The sequence below is a fragment of the Primulina huaijiensis genome, unplaced genomic scaffold, assembly GCF_012295235.1.
Source record: "Primulina huaijiensis isolate GDHJ02 unplaced genomic scaffold, ASM1229523v2 scaffold25443, whole genome shotgun sequence".
Taxonomy (NCBI): domain Eukaryota; kingdom Viridiplantae; phylum Streptophyta; class Magnoliopsida; order Lamiales; family Gesneriaceae; genus Primulina; species Primulina huaijiensis.
The window spans coordinates 140,072-162,333 of NW_027356198.1; the positions used below are offsets into that span (position 1 = coordinate 140,072).

General features: G+C 36.4%; 5 protein-coding genes across 6 annotated transcripts; 2 read left to right on the top strand and 3 right to left on the bottom strand.

Moving 5' to 3' along the window:
- Positions 1–225: 225 nt before the first annotated feature.
- Positions 226–6,779, bottom strand: LOC140967539 (O-fucosyltransferase 1). 2 transcript variants are annotated; one of them, XM_073428123.1, is made up of 9 exons: positions 6,628–6,779; positions 6,362–6,506; positions 5,076–5,154; positions 4,772–4,842; positions 4,155–4,243; positions 2,982–3,105; positions 2,617–2,900; positions 2,397–2,526; positions 226–1,361 (listed from the first exon to the last, which is right to left on the bottom strand). In XM_073428123.1, the coding sequence occupies exons 1-9, from the start codon at positions 6,633–6,635 to the stop codon at positions 747–749; spliced, it is 1,545 nt and encodes a 514-aa protein (XP_073284224.1). In that variant the 5' UTR covers positions 6,636–6,779; the 3' UTR covers positions 226–746. The 2 variants fall into 2 exon arrangements, with proteins under 2 accessions (XP_073284224.1, XP_073284223.1); XM_073428122.1 differs by having other exon boundaries at positions 6,362–6,509.
- Positions 6,780–7,335: 556 nt separating this feature from the next.
- On the bottom strand, positions 7,336–9,788 carry LOC140967462 (uncharacterized). The gene is made up of 3 exons (XM_073427994.1): positions 9,490–9,788; positions 8,514–9,076; positions 7,336–7,678 (listed from the first exon to the last, which is right to left on the bottom strand). The coding sequence occupies exons 1-3, from the start codon at positions 9,668–9,670 to the stop codon at positions 7,487–7,489; spliced, it is 936 nt and encodes a 311-aa protein (XP_073284095.1). The 5' UTR covers positions 9,671–9,788; the 3' UTR covers positions 7,336–7,486.
- Positions 9,789–12,591: 2,803 nt separating this feature from the next.
- LOC140967473 (uncharacterized) lies at positions 12,592–15,014 on the top strand. Its single transcript, XM_073428008.1, has 2 exons — positions 12,592–13,088; positions 14,582–15,014. The coding sequence occupies exons 1-2, from the start codon at positions 12,681–12,683 to the stop codon at positions 14,753–14,755; spliced, it is 582 nt and encodes a 193-aa protein (XP_073284109.1). The 5' UTR covers positions 12,592–12,680; the 3' UTR covers positions 14,756–15,014.
- A 308-nt stretch (positions 15,015–15,322) lies between these two features.
- LOC140967602 (uncharacterized) lies at positions 15,323–17,991 on the top strand. Its single transcript, XM_073428211.1, has 3 exons — positions 15,323–15,492; positions 16,034–16,145; positions 16,298–17,991. Exon 3 carries the CDS (start codon positions 16,310–16,312, stop codon positions 17,636–17,638), a length of 1,329 nt encoding a protein of 442 aa, XP_073284312.1. The 5' UTR covers positions 15,323–15,492; positions 16,034–16,145; positions 16,298–16,309; the 3' UTR covers positions 17,639–17,991.
- Positions 17,992–18,507: 516 nt separating this feature from the next.
- Positions 18,508–20,546, bottom strand: LOC140967550 (protein ECERIFERUM 26-like). The gene is made up of 2 exons (XM_073428145.1): positions 20,079–20,546; positions 18,508–19,578 (listed from the first exon to the last, which is right to left on the bottom strand). The coding sequence occupies exons 1-2, from the start codon at positions 20,508–20,510 to the stop codon at positions 18,718–18,720; spliced, it is 1,293 nt and encodes a 430-aa protein (XP_073284246.1). The 5' UTR covers positions 20,511–20,546; the 3' UTR covers positions 18,508–18,717.
- Positions 20,547–22,262: the final 1,716 nt, after the last annotated feature.

Sequence of the window (22,262 nt, forward strand, 5' to 3'; positions counted from 1 at the left end):
TGAATCTTCAGCTTAGAAACTCAAATTTTTCCGAATAGCAACTTCGCATCAAGTTGGATCTTATTTTATTCCACTCTCTGAAAAATGACGACGTACGTGCTCAAACATTCAGCCAACTTTTAGTAACACAGAGAATGTCACTCTTAATTTTATTATTTTGTTGGTCACGTTGTCAAACCAATGACATCATGCATTACTACAAACTACAGAGGAGGAACACACACCAAGTACAAATAAAATTCTCGAGATAAATTATCCCGTGCCAAAAACATTACAAATAAATTCAGTCGGACAACCTGTTATCACTTTTGCTTTGTCTTTTATTTTTTGAAAAATACGTAAAGGTGGTGATCAGCGTGACTTTAATCGGTCATTTAACTCGGAGGGAACCAAATGCAACGATTATGGATAGAATGGCTGACGACTATAATTTGTGGTCTTTCAACAAACGCAGTAAACTACCATGGACCAAATGTTCACATATGCGGTTCAAATAGAAGAGGAAAAATAACACGAGGTCGTTGCATTGTGCACTCAAAGATTGTCGTTATTTTCAGTAATGGGGATTGTATGCCTACTCAACCTCAGAAGCTCCATATCTAAACATGAAGATACAATTAGTTCAATGGCACTTGACCCATAAATAAGCCGGAGGATACCTGATTGGATACATCAAGGAAATATTTACTACTCCTGGCTCCAGTCAGCATCACGATGCAGCTCTGGAGAGGTGAAAATCGAATATCCTACTCATCTACTATGGATGTTGAATTCGTTGAGACAGATTTTGTATCGTCAACCACTCCTGTTGTCAACTGACTGTCCAGAATATCCACGACATTATCTGGTGGGCATTTATCAGCTGGATTGGTAGCCGGTATCCGGCAAAAGCACTCGGGCCAAGAATTTGTATAGAATGACTCGGGTGATATCCGTTTGTGTGGTCCACCAAAGTTTGTGTTTTGCATCACCCGTCTAACATCTTCTTCAAAACCTGCCACACGCCCCTTTTCCCGATCAATAAAGATAGGGGCAAGAGATTTTCTATCCGGTTGAATGTTTGTGCGGAAACCATAGTAGAGGCGGTGACCGAGTAGATTATTAGCAAAGTTGCTTGGGCCATCATATGTTGGCATGAAAATGTCTGAAAGCAGACAAACCATATAATCTACCGCGGAACCCAAAATGCCATTTGTATTCTTGGCAAGTTCGCCAGTGGAATCTACTGTCTTGTGATTCTCGAGGCGAGGGAACAAAGATCGAAAAGGTTTCATGAATCGCTCACCCCCAAATAGGTCCCCAGATGCAATGTATATCGTAGTAGAGTTATCAAACCCCATTGCTCGTAAGACCAGACCCACCTGCAGGATGTCAAAGTATCATGTTAGCACATTGAACAACGATCAGCGTGGCAATTTTTTTATTTTGACCGATTATGTTCTGATGACAACGGATAAGATTTGCGGACAAAGGAATCTAACATCATGGATGATGTCAGTGAATGATATATGTCATATAACGACCAACTTCAAAAAAAAACCTGTCTCAATTTCATTCATTTCTAAATAGCTCATACTCAATCTGACATGGATCCTTCATTTTGGCAGCAACTACTGCGAAATTATTGCTTAGTCCATCAATGAGGGACATATACTGGTAACCTTCACTGCTATCGAAATCAAGTAACCTGGTATATAGGGCATGCATCACATCTATCTATGATTAACCTCTTTTCAGACTTTACCAATTGTCAGCGTGTTTTCTCGTTATTTGGTAGGTCACATCACTGTTGTTGATGGTATGCCTAGAAACGGCAAGCTTAAGGGCAATTACCTAACTATATGCCACCAATCTCCCATCGATTGCCATACCAGGGAAAGGAGGCATGTCTTCTCAAACAAAAAGAAGACCAAATGCACCATGAAAATTCTGGATAGCAACAAAGAACAATTGAGAATAAAGGTAAAGTATGCACAAACAATTTTGTCACTGTAACGGCTTATCAAACAAAATTAACTTCGAATGACAATGCAAACTGCGGATGGTAATAAACTAGACTAAATATCCCAAAGGCCAACTCTGCAGAACGCAATTTTTGCAGGGATAGTAAAAATGTTAATTTTTGTTTTCTAGCGAACAACTATTGTTATTTTATGAATACCATGCAAAACTAAATTTCATATTCATTTTCAAGAGGAGAGTCAAAGTTGCAGTTACTTTTTAAGAAAGTCAGCACCAATGCAATAGCATTTGTACATCAAGAAATTACAGAGATAGCAAGATATGATCCACATTTATTATCACAATAAAGGAGATGAAAAAGAGGAAACATAAGCTTCAATGACTCTACGTGAAAACGTACGAAAAAAATTAGCAACAAATATCAGAAAAAATACCTCTTCTGGAGTTAAAGGGCACTTTCCAATCGCCCTTCTTTCACCGTAAATAAGTTTCTTTGGTGCAAAATTTTCATTCCGATATTTCTTTAAAAAATTTTGTTCTTCTGCAGTGAATATATCAAAGCACCTGAAAAAGGGCTAATCAAATATGACAACTTCAAATGCAATAAAAGAATAGAGTAGTTCAAGCATGTCAATACAAGGGGTTAAGATTCACCCAGCAAATGCAAGCATATCCATCTCAAAGCGAAGATGTATAGCCATGAAGTGACCTTGTGCACGAAGTCTGTTCACTATTGAGTTACTAAGCTCCATAATGTGGGGCTTAAATCTTAATGCATGATAGTTCACTCGACACCTTAATCGTTGATACTCAGGGTTATCAATCTCTTCAGCCATGCGATGAGAGAAAGGGGTAAGATAAATAGCACCATGCTGCTTCATCTTCTCTAAAGCAACTGTCGTGTACCAACTGATGGAAGCATCTCTATCAGGCCGCAGCTGAGCCAAAAAGACATTTTTTGTCAAGATGGTATCTTAATTTATATCAACTAAAAACTTTGCGATCATGCATGTCTTCACCTGAAAAGCTTTTATCTTCTTGATCTTCCCATTTTTTCGGATTTCTGGAATACTTTCAACAATGTTTACATCATACCTCAACGACTTGATAAAATGCTCGACATCATAGACACCATGAAATCCACTACAAAGAAAAACAATATGACATTATGACTAGGCTGCACGCATGAGTTAATGTAAATATTTTTACTGGACCAGATAAATAAATTGCTGTATAACCCATGCGCTGAATTGCGTTCAGGTGTGCTGCACTTGCTTAGAATCGGAGTTTAGTGAACGGATCCTTCACCTATGACATTACAGCCTGAATTTAAAAGCACTAGTACAACAATGAAGCACTTACTCTACACCTGATATTTGAAAGGTGGACCTGGAAAACATCCAGATCGGGGGGTGGAAAATGATCGTACGTTGTGCTTGAAAAGTAATATTGGTGTTTTTTTTTATGCAGTTTTTTAGGTTTCACCAATAGGTCAAATTAATGATAGGACTGTTGCTGGTTAATATATAATGCGAGACAGGAAACAACTAGTTTGTTACACAGTTTTGAGATGTCACTGGTGTTAAATATGCAAATACGAGAGTGTTGCCGGTGGTTTAAGTCTTGTTTATGGAACCACTGAAACAATAGGCAAAGTTAGAGCATGAGAGATTTGCTTCCGTGATTTGAACTTTAGCATGCAGAGACTCTAAATCAAAATTTCCATGCTATAAAGAAGGGAAAATCTTAACCGACAATAAGCCATGTATACCATCCATTCATCACTAGTCAGCATAACACGATGTAATCAACATGTAGAACGCTTCCATAGAAATATCAGGCAACTTGAAACCTTGGACACCAAGACAATCCCAATTTCAATTTTGCAATAGATGCAAAGATCCAAAATATCACCACATAATAAGCATCAGAACAACGTCTAAACGATGAGCCCACCAAACTCCAGAAGCAGGGGTTCAGTAAATGTTTCTGTCCTAATATTCCATTTGAGATATTCATCCCCTCAATTGATAGTTACTTTAATGTTCAAATTTACACCACCTCATACATTCATATCTATTATTAAATCTACAGATTCAAAATAAGTTAGGCCAAGTGACCCGCACAACACAACTATCTTCCCTATTATTAAAGATAAAAAGGAAAGGTTGGACTTTTGTGGAAGTACGCACCTGTCGTCATGCCAAAAAGAATTTGCGTCAAGTTCAGGCAGAACAAGTGTGGCATTCATAATTCGAGCAGCAAGAACAGCATTACATATCTAGCATAATACACAAACTCCATGGAGTCATATGCTGTTCACAAATTCTATGCCACCATATAAGTAGCAATGTTGGCTTCTTTAATCATGAGTCAAAGTGACAAGATTTTTGAAATGTTTCTCATCTTCACATATAAGATATGACATGTATTTAATAAACAGATTAAAGAAAATCAGTGCAAGTAAAAATCAATTAATATTCGGATGTAGCACAAATGAATGTTGACTGGTGACTGGGGACACAAAACCAATGTCTACTTCCGCAATTATTTTACAATGATATATTATAGATGGTGTCATCTCAGAGTGAAGAAATGCAGGAAAGGAGTAAAAAGGTGACCCTCATGCTCTGGCCACCAGATCAGAAAAAAATTGACTTAAGGATGAGGTTCTTGAATTAAAAGATGCAAGGAATTTAGAAATTATGATTGAAACATGTCAAGAAGCTAGAGTATCACATCATTCTAGCCCATGGTTTCTGTGAATAGAAGATTATAACTGCTGTTTCATTACTATATTGGAGCATACCGCACTTCTTTGCTGATTGAGGCCACCATTACAGCGAACTCGCAAATAACCATTGGTTTCTGGTGGAGGAGCTGCACATGCATACATATGTACAACCATAATCATAAATCCTGATACTTTGCGCAAGAAACTCTTTATGATCAGCCTTAAGTCTTAACATTAGTTTATTGAATAGATTGGAGGAACTGGGATTTTAAAATGAAACAACGGCTGGAAATAAGAGTGACAATTCAATAAAAACTAGTTTCTAAAGAAGGAACGGTAATCTATAGGGCACGAACTCTAATCAAAGTAAAAGACCTACGAGGCCAATAAGATCGTGGAGCAGAAGATGGTCTCCATCCACTGGAAGCAGCTGTATCCCAAAGTGTATCCACATCAATCTGCCATACAACACAAGCATGGCAAGCATAACAAATATAAGTGTATCTCTATTGACTTCCTAAGGTTTCATAAGAAAATAGTAGTTAGCACGATAATCTCAATAGTACTAACAAAATAAGAAAGTAAGTCATAAGCAGTGATGCAGCTGTCATAGTCACATAGACAACTCATATGTCTTCACCTTGAACCCTTCCACAACAAGAGACAAAACTACGTAACTAAAATGAGTTCTACCCATGAGTTGTTACGACTTGGGCCACTTGGCTACATTCGCGATCTTAATAGAAGAGTGATAAATGACCTAAAGGCTAAATCTCTCTTCGACCCTTGGACGAAGAAAAGGACGATAAAAACTACTTTCAGCCATGGTGTCCTTTGTGGGAGAAATATAGTGAAACTATACATAGGAGAGTGACAACTTGTAGTTGTTGTAGATGATGTCAGAAAAAAATATAATTTTTGTCACAAAAGAAAACACAGAGAAGCTGTTATCATGAATATAATTCTGAGAGGTACTGAAGGATCATGCAATTAACCTTTCAACTAATCAAATTTCATGATATTGTCAATTTGATACATCGCTGTCAAAGCACTGACACACACCACACTATCTAATTTCTAACACCTTTCCGTTTTCCTTTTCATGTCCCAAGATAAACTAGAGTCCGAAGGAAAAAAGTTTGTTAAGCTTTGTTTGGATTCAGTATTTTCAGAGGAAAGAGAGAGAAAAAAATATAGCAGAATCAATAGTAAGAAATTTCACTGCATTTCCTTTCCAGTGAATCCTATCTCAGATTTTAAGATATTGTCATCTTGGTTTAGCATGAAAAAATGAAAAATAAATATATATACTAGTAGCTCATACATACCATACATCATTTTTTACAAATATGTTATTCTCCTCTCCCTCTAAACCATAACATATTCAAAAAAATTATTCCTGTTTCCAAACTAAAATTGTGGAGTGAATCTTCACTTGCAACGAAAAAGAGATTATCAAACACCTCTATACTTCAGCAGAACTTTCTAGAGTAAACACAACGTTATTATTTCATAAGCTAAAATTGTAGAGTGAATCTTCACTTGCAACGAAAAAGCAAGAATCAGAACACTTCAGCAGCAACCACAACTAACTGAGCTTTCCCAATCGAAACATTATATGCGCAATACGCAAAAATATTCAAAAATTGAAAAAACAACAATGACCTCGGATCGAGATACGGCTCGATTGCTACTCCTGGTAGCGGATAAAAGAGAGAGAGTGCAGATCACAAGTACAATTACAGCAAATGATAGTCTGCCAAACATGCCTCTAACTCCAGATTGCTTCTGCTGGTGCCTATGCACCGGTCTACTGGAATCAGCCAACAAAAAAGCATCAGCAGATCCGACTCCAAAGTTTAAAAGCACAAAATTAAGCAGATAAAATTAATCAAACGTCATAATCTCACACTTATATTCCGAAAATTTACCTTCTCATCGTCGGGGATCAATGTGTATGATCCAAACTTTCCGAAGTTTAGTAATATTCTTGTAGAACAGTACCGTTCGTGTGAAAGAGTGAGTGTACGTGAGAAAGGGCGCTGCAGAGGAGAGACCGAAATGAAGAAATGGATTTCATTTGTTTTTTTATACTCAAGATTGTTGTCCTCCAATTTATTTATTTTTATTATTTGTTTTAATATTCCTCGAATTTGATACGTGCGTAAATATCAATGCAAAAACTCGCGTGAGAACGTATTTTGTAAAACGGATATCTTATTTAAGTTATCAATGAAAAAATATTTTTTTTATGCTAAGAGCATTATTTTTTATTGTTAATATCGATAGGATTGACCCGTCTTACATATAAAGATTCGTGAGATCGTCTCACATGAGAGCTACTCCAATTGTTATATTTTAAAATCACAAAATATTATATTGTAAGTTATGATATATTATGTATAATTTGAAAAATAATAGAAATAATGTTTATGTCAGAGGGTCTTAACAAATTGAATAAATTTATCCTGCAAACTGAATAAAAATTAAAAAAAAAAGCCATTACTTTGTTTATCTGAGAACGAGATATAACTTTTCGAAAAACCAAGTCTTATTATATTTCTGTTTGCAATATCTAAAACAAGTGATTTATTGTCTTTTTTAAGGAAATTACCTGGTTTTGGGCAATTACATTTCAATTCTTCTTGATTTTTAATATTAATCAATATTTAATCTCATATGTTCGATAACTAATTTCACCAGGACCAAGAGTGACAGCATCAACCAAATTAGCCACTCATGTAGAATTCAAACTACAACACTGTACAATATTACTGTAATATGTAACCCTCAAACATCATCAAAATACTTGTCTTCAGCATCTTGAGTAGCGACTTTCGTCCAGTGATCGTCCAAAGTCTCATCCTCATCAATTTTCAAGTAATCCAAATGCCCGGAATCTGCCCCAGATAAAAACTTCTGCTGCATTATGTGTGTAAACTGCTCCATTCGATCGCTCATTGCAAGTTCCGTCTCTTCATTCTTGCAAACAAATGGGATCAAAATGAGATCAAACGGGTGACAAGAGACTCAAATGTATCATGATGCACTAGGGCCCAATATTCAAATGTTTTGCTGGGGGAAGGGGTCCATATGAGCAGGCAAAAGATACATCAACCCAAACATTGGAGCATACTTTGTTTCATGATCAGGCCATAGATTATGTAAAAATAGAAACATAAAAACACATATGAACTAGAATAAATTGATCCCCAAAAAGAAAGCAGAGAGTAAATCCAAGTGTGATATGTGTACATGTTAGAACACCACTGCTTTTGTATCGAGCAACGCAACGAGAAAGAAAAAGGTGGGAAACATAGGCTAAGTTTATTTACATTTTGAGGAAACATTTTTATATTCGTGAAAGGGAAGAACAATCAACTCTCAGCTTACTTCAATTCATTTTCTCCCTACACATTTCTACGTGCAATCATTATTTCAATTTCACCATTTACAACTCTAAAATCAACTCAATATTATATAAGAACTTAACTCAATAACTATATTACAGGCCACTAAAAATGCATAACCTAACATATTCTTACACTACACCAGCCCAAACCAAACATTCATAGCTGCCACCTTTTTTAAAAAAACACGTTGAAAAAAAAACATTTCCTTGAAACACCCAATGACACATCGAAGCATTACTGTATCTGCACACAAAATATTGAAGTATCTCTCTGAAAAAATTGATGAGTATGAGAAGATAAAATGATAACAAGATTGCATAATTCATTGTTAAATAGATTAAGAGCAAGTAGAAAAACTGATAATAATAAAGCACAGTGACAAGCCCAATAAACAAAATCTTTACCTCAAATATCTGTTGGCTCCTACTAGAAAGGCCAACTTTCATGTCCTCTCCGCCCTTCTCAGTCACCCCCTCCGCAACTTTTGGGTTACTTTCATTCTCTTCTTCTTCTTCCTCCTCTTCCTCCTCCTCTTCCACCTCTTCTTGCATTTCCGGTTCATTCCCTATCCAGTCGTTTTGAGCCACACCCAACCTTTGTTGCTCCCCTCGAATTTTCTCCACTAATATAGCCTCTTCTGATCTTCTCATAAGCGTCTCAGACCACCGTTCCCCAGGTCTCGCCATGCTTCTTCCACTCGGATCCTGAAACTTTCCCACATACTCATGATGCAAATACGGTTCTCTTTCTCTCATAGAATCCTCCGAAAAATAATGTCCATCCATGATTAACTTATCCATGTATGCCAGCCTCCTATTCTTAACCTTCACGCACTTGGACTTCTTTTCCTCCTCTGTCGGACTCACAACACTTCGTAGGCGATTTAAATGCCAATTGATTTCATAATCGTCTTTCAACAAATCAAACTCATCAAGCTCCACGAGTGATAACTTAGATCCATAACGCTCTAATTCATCCAAAAAAGTACAAAATTAGAAAATTTCAGATGAGGGGAAAGGCGTGTGTGCGTGTATTACAGCTAGCTACATCAAAGTCCACGAAGATTAAAGAATGAATGTAGCTAAAACAGATGCAAATCATAGTTCTCTAGTTGGGCTGCTGATTCAACTCAACGCTAATCAAATCTTCAATATACACATCAGTCGGCAGTTCACCAAATCAACTATTCAAAATATAATAATTAAACAATCATTCTGTTCGATGCACCTTTTCTACTAATCATAATCTAAAGCCAACAACGATCCTCCACAAGTTTATGCATAAAGTTTGAATATTTTCCGTATGTGCCTATCTATAAATCCATAAATGAAGTTAAAAAGGTAAAAACAAAACATCCAGAAAATGATGGCAAGTAGGTACCCAAGAACACGGCGACGTCGCGAGAGAGGAGGTCGAGGAGGAGGGACTTGCGGTAGGAGGGGTCGGCGGCAGCGGAGGATTGTACCTTGCGAGGATAGTACAAGTCGTCAATTAGCGACAATCTCTCTGCTATGCTTTCACCGGCTTCCCTGCTAACTGTAGCGTTGCCCGATTTTCCCATCTCCGAGATTTCGAATTCTCGAGGAACCACTTCACCGCATAATAATATGAGAAAATTTCTAACTGGATAGCTCTTTTGGTTACCCTTTCGGTACGCGAGCTTCCATTTTTGAAAATAAATAGTAATTCGCAAACGACACATTTCTATGATTTTGTTTTAATTATGGGGCAACTTAATTTTAAATTTCTAAATGTAAATATTAATGTGTTTAGTTTCTGTTTAAAAAAATTTGTACTCCTTCCATAAAAAATAATTTTTAAATTTTATACATCCACTTGTCTTTTCATGTATGAAAAATAGATACAAAACATTAAAAATATTATATTAATATATGATATTTGAATGTAAACTCTTTTAGAAACGATAAAAAAATAAGATTTTGAATATAAAATTGGAACAATTATATTAATATCAACACTTGTCACACTAGTTTGGTACTCAAATATCATATATCAGTATTAGATCTGACATAGTTGCTACTCAAATATCGTATTTAGTACTATTTTTCAATGTTTTCTATCGATTTTCATCCGAGAAAATACTTGAGTTATTAATATCAGTATTTGTTATACTTGTTTGAAAATTAAAAAAATTATATATTAGTACGAGATCTGAAATATTTGATACTTAAATATCATATATTAGTACTATATTTTCAATTTCTGTATAGATTTTCATCCGATAAAAGACATGACTCATTAGTATCAATACTTATTATACATAATTTGGTACTCAAACTCATATATTAATATCAAATCTAAAACATTTTGATACTCGTAGAGATAGGCTTAGCCCACTCTCGACAGTTCGAGATAATTCTAGGGATGACAACGGTACGAGTTGGGGTTAGTTTGACCAAGCCCGGGACCCGCCACGCTTTCCTTTAGACCATTCCCGAAAACCCGACAGGTCTAATCTAGGTTAGATCCATCGAAAATATATAATTTAATATTTATTCAATAAAAATTTAAAAATTAACAAATCACTAAATTTATATGTCCAAATTTATATTAATAATATATGTGAGTATTCGATTAATAACCAAAAAAATTTGTACTGTTATATTTTTATATTAAACATATAATAATAAAATAAAATAATTTCAATCAAAAAATTTTATAAACTATAATTGTAGTTAAGTTATTAGTTATTTAATCTAAAAATATTTATATCATTAATAATAAATATACATACATATTTTATATTTTAAATATATATGCATAGTATTTTAAATATATATGCATATTTTAGCGGGGAAACCAAACATGAGATCCCCCTCGGACTCGCTTGTAGACTCGCTAGGTCGGGTCTAAACCTGACCCCATATTAGCCGGGGCGGGTTTAATGTTAGATTAAATCTCCATGAGCTTTAAGGCCTCACGGGAGTTCCAATAATATATATCAATATATTATCCACAAAGATAAAGCTCATGGAGATTTAATCAACATTATCTAAGGTTATGAGAATCCAAAGTCCCACAAAGTAAGGATTCCAACATATTTAGAATTCTACAAGGATCAGAGTTTTAATCGTCAAAAAACTATACTCACATAGTAATTCTTCACCAATAAAATATCAGGTTCTGGTCATTGCTTATTCATTAATTCTGAACACACAAAACACTTTATTTATTTTCCTATTATCTGACTTGAGCGTCGGAAGGGTTAAGCCGAAAAAACCCTCCGGCCTTTCTAACGTTCTTGTTTGTGCTTTCAACCGAAGGTCTGACCCGAGCTTCCCAAATGAGATCCAATCTCCCTGCAAGCCTTTCAATTTTCATCAACATCAATTGGCGCCGGCTATGAGAAACCTTAAGCAAAAACGTAGATATGTGGAAACGAAGAGGACGAAGAACATGTCCTAATGACAATCAAGAAAGAGTTGTGAGGAGGAAAAATCGGGAGGTCGAGAAGACAAGTTGGAGGAAACTAGGAGGTTGAGAAGACAAGTTGGAGGTCGACCTCTGCCGTTGGACAGAGAGAGCTCACTCTCCCAGAAGTATTAATTGAAGACCTCCCACTTAGTTTTCGTCAGCCGACCGTTAAAGATTTCTACGAGAGTACAGATCCAAAAGAACATTTTGGGAGGTTCAACAATTTCGTCCTCCTGCATAGATACTCGAATGGGATAAAGTGTCGAGTCTTCCTCACACCTAGATGGGTCCAACTCAAAGGTGGTTCGATATGTTGTCATACCCATTCTATTAGAAACTTTCGGGAATTCAACGTCGTCTTTATGAACAGATACAACACAAGTAAGAAATATTTGAAGACCTCTCTGGCATTGTTCAATGTGAAGCAAAGTGAGACGAAGTCACTAAGGGAATTCATCAAGCGATTTAACAGCGCGGCCCTGGAGGTGCCGGCTGCCGCTATCGAGACACTAGTAAATGCCTTTAAACAAGGCCTCCGAGGAGGTAAGTTTTTCAATTCTTTGGGTTAAAAAAAACCATCACAGTTATGATGAACTCCAGAATTGAACTGAGAAATACGTGAACCTTGAAGATAAGCAAATACGGACGGATATTAGGTCAAGAGATGAGATAAGAAAATAAAAGTTAGAGCCATGTAGGATGAGGCCAACAGAGAGAGTCGAAGAACGTGGCCAAGGTGCGAGACCGTTTCCTTGTGCACTCTTAACCATGAGTTTGGAAAGAGGCCATATCACGGAGATATATCCCACTGCTCTTATTCCCTTCATTATCTTGATAGCAGATCCGGTGGAGCACCCCGATCCGACTCATTCATTTCACCTGGATCGCATCAGTGAGGAAAGAAAGAAATTGGAACACTCGCGACAAGCCAAGAGAGGCCTGCATTTACCCCAGAGAATTCCATCAAGAACATGACCAAACCACTAATGATTGCCAAAGACTAGAAAAAGAAGTGGAAAAAATAACTCACATAGATCCACATATAAAGGCCCTCTTGACAGAAATAATAAAGGAGCAGCTCCTCTTCCCAACTCGGTTGTCTTTCCCATCTTGGTTGTCGAATATCGCACGCAACCATGTCACTCCTCCGGCGACCGCTGTCCAAAATTCTTTTCCTCCGCCACTTTTCGACCGCCCCTATCGCCGCTGCTACCATCTCCGAAACCCCATCCTCCCATAGGAACCACCACGAGTTCCTTCCTCCATCCACCTACATAAACTCTTGGAAACCCCCTCGAAACCCTAAGGAGGCAGCCTTGCAGCTGGCCTTCCTACGCCGCGATTACGCTCGTAAGGTGAAGCAAATGAGGAAGGTCTACATCGAGGAAATGGAGTTGCAGAGAGTTGAAAAATTGCGCAAGGACGAGGCACGAAAGGAGGCTTTGAGGATCGCCAATGACGAGAGGAAGGCAGCAAAGGATGCCAAAAAGAAGGCCGAAGCCATTGAGAGACAAGCTGCCGAAGAAGAGTTCCGTCAAATGCTGGTTTGTGAATTTGCTTTTTCTTCCCTGGGAGCTGTTTACATTTTGTTTTGGACGGCGGTTTACGTCTTCAATTTTTCGTTCACTGCTGTTCTTTTTTACCAAAACAGTATGCCTATGTGGTGTTCTATTAGTGCGTGCAACTGACTAATTGTGCAAACATAGCTAGAACTTTTGTGCGGAGCCTAAGGGATCAGTGATGCAGTAATTCTCATTTTTTGTAACTTATTGTCTTATCCCATACAAAAATTTATGTTATGGTGTTTGTTCAGTATTATCTGGAATTTTAGTTCATGCCAGAAAATGATGAACTAAAATTAGTGAAGCTTATAAGATTTTTCTATGCTATACACGTTATAATATAAGTGAATGGTTTTTTTTTTGGTTAGATCATATGGGTGCTACACAGCGTGGAGGCCCTTATAGATATCGAATTATCCAATAATATCGCATATTGATTTGTATCCTATGTTGTGGCGTTAATTCGTTAATTCACTTCCCATTTGGCATCTAGAGTGTGGTTGTTTGCTTTTATTCACTTCTCATGTGGCATCAAGAGTGTGGTTGTTTGCTTTTACCTGCTTCAAAATCAATTCGTCGCTGCTTTGTTTTTGACTCATTTAACATAGTATGTACTGTGTCTAACTCAAAATTTCCAACTTGTGACTTGTGCTGTTTTAGCTTTTTTCATGTCATGTTACCGCGGATTCATGCCTGGATGGATGATAATCTCACATTAGTACATTCGTGCGAGTGATACGAACAATAATAAACCTTATGAACTTTAGTCTTCTTTAATATGATGCTGGTCTTAAACACACACTGTCATATGACTGCTGAGTTCCTATTATCATTTAGTTGCACACAGTTGTATATCTAAGAGGATTAAATAATTGACTGTGTGATATTATGTGAGCAAATTCCCTTTCATTGGGTTGAATTCAGTGAAGCACTGCTTAATCAGAAGATAAAAAAAGAAACAAATAACACATAATAAAATGGTTGAATCCCTGGTATTTATGCTGGTGTAGCATAGGTGCAATTATGTTAGCCGGCATACTCAAGAACCTTGAAAGAAGGCATTGTTTTTTATTTTGTCTTAATAAATGAGGAACCCTCCATGGTTTGGTGTAAAATGATATAATTTTTCATGCGACTGAGTAACAAAGTTTTATTCTTGGTTATGTTATTCAAAAGAATACTTTGATCTTTAATTCTGCTTTTTCATTGCTGATATTTTACTGTTCTACAGTCGTACACTTATTTGTTCCTGTGTATTATTCGCTGATATGCTTGGCATTTTCCCCTTCTTGATTCGTTCGAGGTCGATAAGAATTCAATGTATTGTTTGGAGCTGATTGTGTTTAACATTCCACGCAGTTTACTTTAATTTGGGGACAGTGGCCCTTTAATTTTATCGTTGTGTTACAGAACTCTGGAATAAGTTAGCACAAATGTGTCGGGCTTGATGTCTTCTACTGTCGTGATTGTTGCAGGCGAAAGAAAGATTAGAGAAACTAGAGTATTGGAGAATGCGAGAGCAGAAAATAGAGGAAAGGAAGAAAGAAAAGAAAGAGCTAGTGCGGAGAAAAAGTTCTATGTGGATTGAGGAAGCCGACTTGGTGAAGACATCACTGGACTCCGTGGCCATCGTTTCCTCTACTCTGTGATAACTCTTAAAAACTGGTTGCACTAGTACGAATTGTTGACAATCTACCCGACTGGTTCAGATATGAAGACAAAATCGCTAGGTTCTTTGTGCTTTTTTGACAATCTACCCGACTGGTTCAGATACGGACTACGAAAATTTTAGACTTTGGTTATCTTGTATTGCATTGCATTGCATTGCATTGTTCGGGGACAATTCTCTTCCGTATTATTGGAGCAAATAAAGACGCAATCATGCGAAATACCATTCTATGTGATTCTTCAAAGGTTTTTGTGATTACATTTGAGTTGGTATCATACTTTTATACTGATTATTAAAACAACGGTTCTTAAATGATCCACCGGGCGCACCAACTATTCATAGCAAAGGAACGAAATGGTTTAGCTCGAAAAAGTAAAAATACTTGGAGAAATAAATTTTGATAATATGATATTTAAAACAATGTATACTTCCATTCATATTTTAAATTTAATAATTGATTTTGAAATTATTCAAAACAATATTTCATTTATACTTTTGTTTTATTTATTTATAAATTATAATTAAACATGAAATAAAAAGTAACCATTGCAGTACCTGCAATTATATAACTCCACTCGTGTTGTAGAAAACCCTGGAATCTTCACTTCTCTTCTCTCAACTCACGTAAATCAACGTTGGGTAATCCGATTGATTGAATTTTCTGTCAATTGGGGGCAATGTTTTTTGTGGTCCCGCCAAATATGGCTCCTGCCAGGGGTAAGTAAATTTCAATTTAGAGTTACTAGTGTTCATACGATTGGAATTAGTTTCAGCTGCGAACTCAATTAAATTGTAAAACAATGTCGTGAAAATTTGGTCGGTTTCAGTTTTATGGTCAAGCCGGGATATTTTCTTAATGTCGTGTTTTGAGATAATTAGAATCGTTTTCCTGCTTAAATGCATTCCGCAATTTGTATGTTTAGATTGTAAAAGCATAGGTTTTTGTTTCCTGAAGACTGAGGCTTTATCGTTGGTACAAACTGAAATTGGCACCAGCTTTGTGGCTACTGGCTTTCCAATTACAATCAGGTCGGAGATCAAGCAGAAAATAATTGCTTTGTAGTGTTTATTAGCCTTTCAAAATGTATGCCGTGGATTATTGGCGAGTTCTTATTTGGATACAATCATATATTAAGAAGAATATTCTTCAAACCACGACATTACTTTTCTGAAACACAAAATAAAATTAATGAAGTTGCCAAATGTTTGACGTGCGTTACATTTTCTATTGACAAGGAGAATATTGTTAAAATAACAGGTGTGGAACAATTTCAAGTTTGATTTTCAAACAAATTCGTCATGCTGCTTGCCTGTTGGGTGTGCTTGGAGAAACCCTTTGATTTGCACTTAACGAATTTGAACTTCCCGAGGTCAGCTTATGGCATTTTATGGATTTTAGTTTTTTCTTTACTGCTCGAGAATCTTGTCCTTTTATGTTGTTATTATAAGTTTTTTTGAGCTACATAATTCTTAGCAATTGAATGTTTTTTTCTGTTACACGGTGGTTGTGGTGTGGTTATAGTGGTATTAGGTGATGATGCCTCAGCCTAGAAGAAAGAAATGGACTGAGACAGAGGAGAGGACGCTTATAGACAAATATGGAGAGATGTCTTGTGATGGTACTTTATCAAAGATGAAAGCCAGGGAGAAAAAGTTCAAGCCTATTGCTTTACACGTGAACTCTGTTCATCATGCTCGGGACCCAGTATCATATCCATGGCAGTGGTCTTGGAAAGATGTGTCCACAAAAGTGCAGAACATGAGGCACCAGTATGCCTTAGTGAAGCAGAAGATAAAAAAACAAGAAACTTCGGTAGGAGGAACAGGTGAAGAGGAGTTTGATTGGTTGGAAGGGGCCACACATTGGTCGAACTTCCTTAGGTATAAAGAGGTTTTTGGGGATATGCCACTTGTATTTAACAGTATTGATTCAATGATAATGGTTGCAGTAGGAGCTAATGAATGCACAGGAGGGTTTGATCAGAGTGGTCATGAGATGGATATTGGGGAGTTCGGTCAGTTAGTTCCAGTGGGGGAGGGGGATTTTGTAGCAGGTATTGATGGGGTTGAAAATGGAGTAATGGCATTGGAGTTTGACTATGATGGGGAGGAGGGAGAAGAGAACTATAAAGTAGGTGATAAAACTGAGAACTGTACGAGGAAAGATGGAGGTTCTGAATTTGTTTGTGAAGATATGGAACCAAATTCTTTGAAAATGAGAAAAAAGAAAAAAGTGTCAAAAGGGTTAGAGAAGAGGGCATGGGCTTTTCTTGCTAACCAGTTGGGGCAGTTGAGGGAGATGGAAACTTGGTTCGAGCAACGTGAGGCGGAGCGAGAGCAGAAGAGGCAAAGGAGAGAAAATCTTCTGACAGAAATGGACAAGGAACGTGAAAGGAGATGGGAAGAAATGGAGAAGGATAGAGAAGTGAAGGAGAACACAAGGGAGAAGTTGCGGAGGCAAAGGATTCAAGAATGGGAAGCTATAGAGAGGGAGACTGAAGAAAGAGAGAGAAGAAGAAGAGAAGAGACACTGATACATGAGAGGGAATGGGAAGGCAGGTTGAGTCGAAGAAGATCAGATTGGAAGGCAAGGATGGATGAGATGTTACATCAGCATCGTGCAGAAATTGGACAGATTCAAGCTAGGATTCTACACGAACAACATAATCTTACCGGTCAACTTCTTGGAATTATAACACAGTGGACTGGTCATCCGGCAGGACTATCTGATCACACTGGAGCTAGCTCCCATTATCTATCACAAATGATCCAGAATTTACACCATGAAAATGGTGGTATCGTTCATGGTGATGGCCGTGTGGAGGGAGATAATCAAGAAGATCAGTTCATAGTTGATGGATAAGGTACGACTTGAACCATATAACACAGTAGGAGCAAGAAATAATTATTCGCGTGGAGATATTGAGGTATGCAAAATGAGTTGACACATGAGTATTTGTACCATAACTCCGCAATATAAACATTTATTTACCTTGGAGGTACAACATTCCATTACTAATAGTATTTTCCTCAATTATTGGTTTAACCGAAAGGTGATAGCGATCTCGTGAGTTAGTCATTCATTTATTATAATCTGTTATTCATAATTCTTGGACTGTGTATAGAGAAACAGGAGGGTGCAAGTGCTTGTTATCTGTTTTACATAATATACTGGCTTACTCGTTTTTTCAGCATTACAATTTGTTTGCCCATTTAGTTCCTTTTGTTTCATTACCTAGTTCGTGCAATTTATTTTATTTTAGCACCTAAATCTACTGATTTTCAAGCTACTTTTTTTAAGTCAGATAATAATTTGATTAAAGGTGTTTTTTTTTCGGGAAATTGGGGATCAGTCCCCAGCCGTCGTTTTTTTTAGTGTTCAGTCCCTGGGTACTTTTTTAGTACGACATTTCCACATGAAGTGTACCACATTTTCACATGAAGTGTACCACAATTTCTATGACATAGTACCACAATTTTGTGGGTAGGGAGTGATCCCAAAGAAATGTTTTCATTGGGGATTTTTCACCAACTTCCCCTTTTTTTTTCCCTCGTGATTTACATCAGCGTGTTTTCTTGTCGGGTAATAGATTTTCATGTAATATTTATTTGACAAATACAATCTCTTTCATAATTTCTAAGTCCTTGTCTACTTGATTGTTGAAAATGAAAAAAAAAAAAAAAATAAACACACCCCCCCCCACCCCGGGTAATTGAAAATAAAATTAATAATTAAGAGAAAGGAGGAGATATTCATTAATGAAGGTTGATCACACAACACAATAAAGCAGATTTCACAGAAATTCAAACAAGAAAATGCAAGTTTCTCAGGCAGTCTTCTTATCTTATACAATGACAATCAACACTATTGCATTGTATTTCCAGTTACTATCTTATTTTAGCCTTTTAAGATGTATGTGGCATTCAACCAAGAAAGTTCCTTCATGCCAAAAGTCCCTCCCTTTTCAACTCGTCCTTCAACTCTATGATCTCATTCTCCGGCAAAATCGCCGTAACTTTCCTTCCTTCACAGACATTCTTGTCACCAGGAAGCACCAAAATAGCCCCTTCTTCACCGACTCCGTCGATTCTAAGGCTAAAGCTAACTGGCTTTTGCCCCCTGTACTCGAACTCGTAAAAGTTCCCTTCATCAAGGTTCACAAAGGTCAAATTTGCACCATACACAATGAAGTCGGGCAGTCCTTGCTCTTTCTCCATTATTTCATCGATCTTTTTTCGCTCGTCCAATGCTCTGGTTTTCAACAATGTTGCTAGCTCACTAGGCGTGGCCTCCTGTATAGGAAATTCAGCCTTAACCACACTCACATTTAGGCAATTACCCAGTGTCCCATCTGTCTCATTTTTCCTACCTTTTTCACATATTGTCACAACTTTCAGACCCCGTCCTCGAATTCTGGCGATGCATTGCCAAAGGACAGCGGAAAGTGCCTCGAAAGGCGAAAATTCGGCCCCCTCGCGCCTTAGTTTAGATTGAAGATGACTCAGTTGCGTGCCTGGAATATTAAAGGAGAATGTATTCATGTTGCATTCAGTGACCTTCATCCAATTCTCTCCAACCGGTCCGACCCGTTTGATGCTAAGTGGATCCTCCACATATCCGGGCTGGATATTGGCACTCGTGGACTTTGTGAGAGATTGGGCCAGAGCAATGGGTCGGCCTGGTCCATTACCAGCCATGGTCTTCCCCAATTGGCTCATGAATCTTGCAGCAGAGAATGCATCGCCAAGTGCATGGGCCCAGCTTAGGCCCACAGCCGTTCCTCCACATTTGAATTTTGTTAGCTGTTCTCATATATAAGAAAATTATCACAAAGACTTTATTTAATTCCACTGAAAATATGATATTCATACCAAAGAGTGCCAAGACAAAATATATCCAAAAGTGAAAGAAAGGTTTTATATAATTAATTATTCAACCTGTCCAGCTACATACATACAAGAGAGTTTAAAGGGATGTAAATACAACAGTCAACAAGGTTGTATGAGAAATCTATTCTTGAATTCTAATTAATGAAATTCCTCCCTCTTGCATTTCTTCAACTTTTCTCCCTTGTTTCTTATGAGTTTGGCTGACTCGAAGTAGCCTTCCTAAGTTGTAATAACTGCACTGTGGCTCATGATTTAATGATCAGTGGGCGTGGATGATTAACTTGATGTGGTCAAAACAGACAAGTTTTTGGAAAGTCCAAGTTCTATTTCTTCCTGACTAATTTTCTGGGTTCTAGATCTTGTACTAATAGAACACCGTTTGGTTTACTACAGCTAGCAGTTAGAAAGCGAACCTGTATCAAAACAAGTGGAGAAAATGAAATCTCGGGGCCAATAATCTGACTGGAGACCAACGCTTTCTCATGAGCATCATCCTTCGTCTCCAGCCATTCCTCCAGTGTTTTGTCACAGGACGCTTCGATGAACCTCACGCCACTGTCGTTGCACTTGATGTAAGGCCGGCCCGCCTCCGTTCGTCGGAACCGGCCGCTAGTGACCGGGAACTCGTTCAGCCACACGAACATCGGCTCCTTGATGACGAGAGCCGTCAATCCCTCGAATGCCTTGCTACCGAAGTAATAGATGCAGCGCAGGTAATGGAGCTTCATGGCCAAGTCCATGTTCTCGGGCTCGTAAATGGAGTCGGGTACCGTTACGTTTCCCGGCCCGATAGACGATAGCTTGATGTTGTAGATGAGGCCTTCTTCCATGGCTGATGAAACCATTTTAATGCTTTGGTGTTTGCCCGTTGATATCTATATATAAATAAATTTTCAAACTTTATTACATAATAATATATAATTTAGTGTTATCAAATAAATCAACTTAAAAAATTACACTAAAATCCCAAAATCTAATAGATATCTTAAGGAGTATAATTAGTCATATTTGCATTAAGGAGTACTTGTAACCATAGAGAATTTTTTTTTTTTTTTTTTTACAATGAATTTTATTTTTATTTTTTTGAACAAATTATTTAAGTCCAATTTTAGATTTTTTAATGTATTTTTTCTATCTACCACCTAAATATCATTTATTGTGTACAAATTATTGGAAAAGGAGAGTTAAATTAAAGGTATAAAAAGAGATGAAGCATCAATCCGTGCACAGTTGGGAAATATTAATGGCATACGTGGTCCTAAGTTAAATCTCTTTAAATAATTTTTACATTGTATCGATCATCATAAATAAACTTTATAATACAATCTTCATAATTGATCGTAGTTGATATATATTATATAACTCAAACAGAAAAGCTATATATNAACTGATAGCAATTAACAATTGCGGACGATTGGCTGAAAAAGCAAAAGATATCAGCCTCACGGCCAACACATGAACGGACTCCATTCCAAATTGACAATTCAGGCCATCTGTAACTCGTTATGTTATTTTGGTGTGATTAATTTCTACACTAAATAAAAACTCATCTTCAAAGCATCAATTTTTAAATTATACATTAAAAAGAATATTCTCTATTATTTTATTCAAAATAACAATTTTATTCCACAAAATATTTTCAACACAATAATTAAAATATATATAGTATCTAAAATAATTTCTATGTTGATATTTATTAGACATATTAATGAATTAAAAACTAATTAAATATAGTTTAAAAATTAATTTAAAATTTTAATCTTATTATTTGTAATACTTGAACTTATTACTTAATTGAATGTAATTACTTAACTATTCAAAAAAAAATTACAATCATACATAAAAATAATCTGAAGATAAATTACTAACATAGAACAACTATTAAAATAATGCTTATAAAATAAATGAGTAGGTCTCTTGTGAGACGGTCTCACGAATATTTATCTGTGAGACAGATCAACCCTACCCATATTCACAATAAAAAGTAATACTCTTACCATAAAAAGTAATACTTTTTCATAGATGACCTAAATAAAAGACACCTCTCACAAAATACGACCCGTAAGATCGTCTCACACAAGTTTTTGCCAAAATAAAAATGAAACATAAATTCCAAGTTTTAATAAATTTATTTAAACAATTACTTTAGTTAGTTCAAATATTAAATTTTATTGATTTAAATAATTAAACTTATTACTTGATTTAATATAATAATAAAATTTACTATTAAATTTCATAAACTTGTTTTTTTTTATAATTTTTGTTAATTAAATATAATATTATACAAGAATAAGTTATATAATTATTTATAGAAAAAATTTACAATTTTTTGAAATATTATTGAAACTAAAAATGAACACATATTATAATTAGTCATTACAATAAATAACTGCTAATTAAAAAAAATTAAAAAAATAAAAGTGAAAAAAGAAAATAAATTTTTTTGACATAACTGTAGCTTTGCACCAACCTAGAGCTGAAAAAAGCGTTGGGTTTGAGCAAAAAATCCAATGTCATTTTAGTATGGCGTTTTTGATTGGAGATGCTCTTATCAATATCATTCACATAAATCCTTTAATGACAAATATGATTATTTG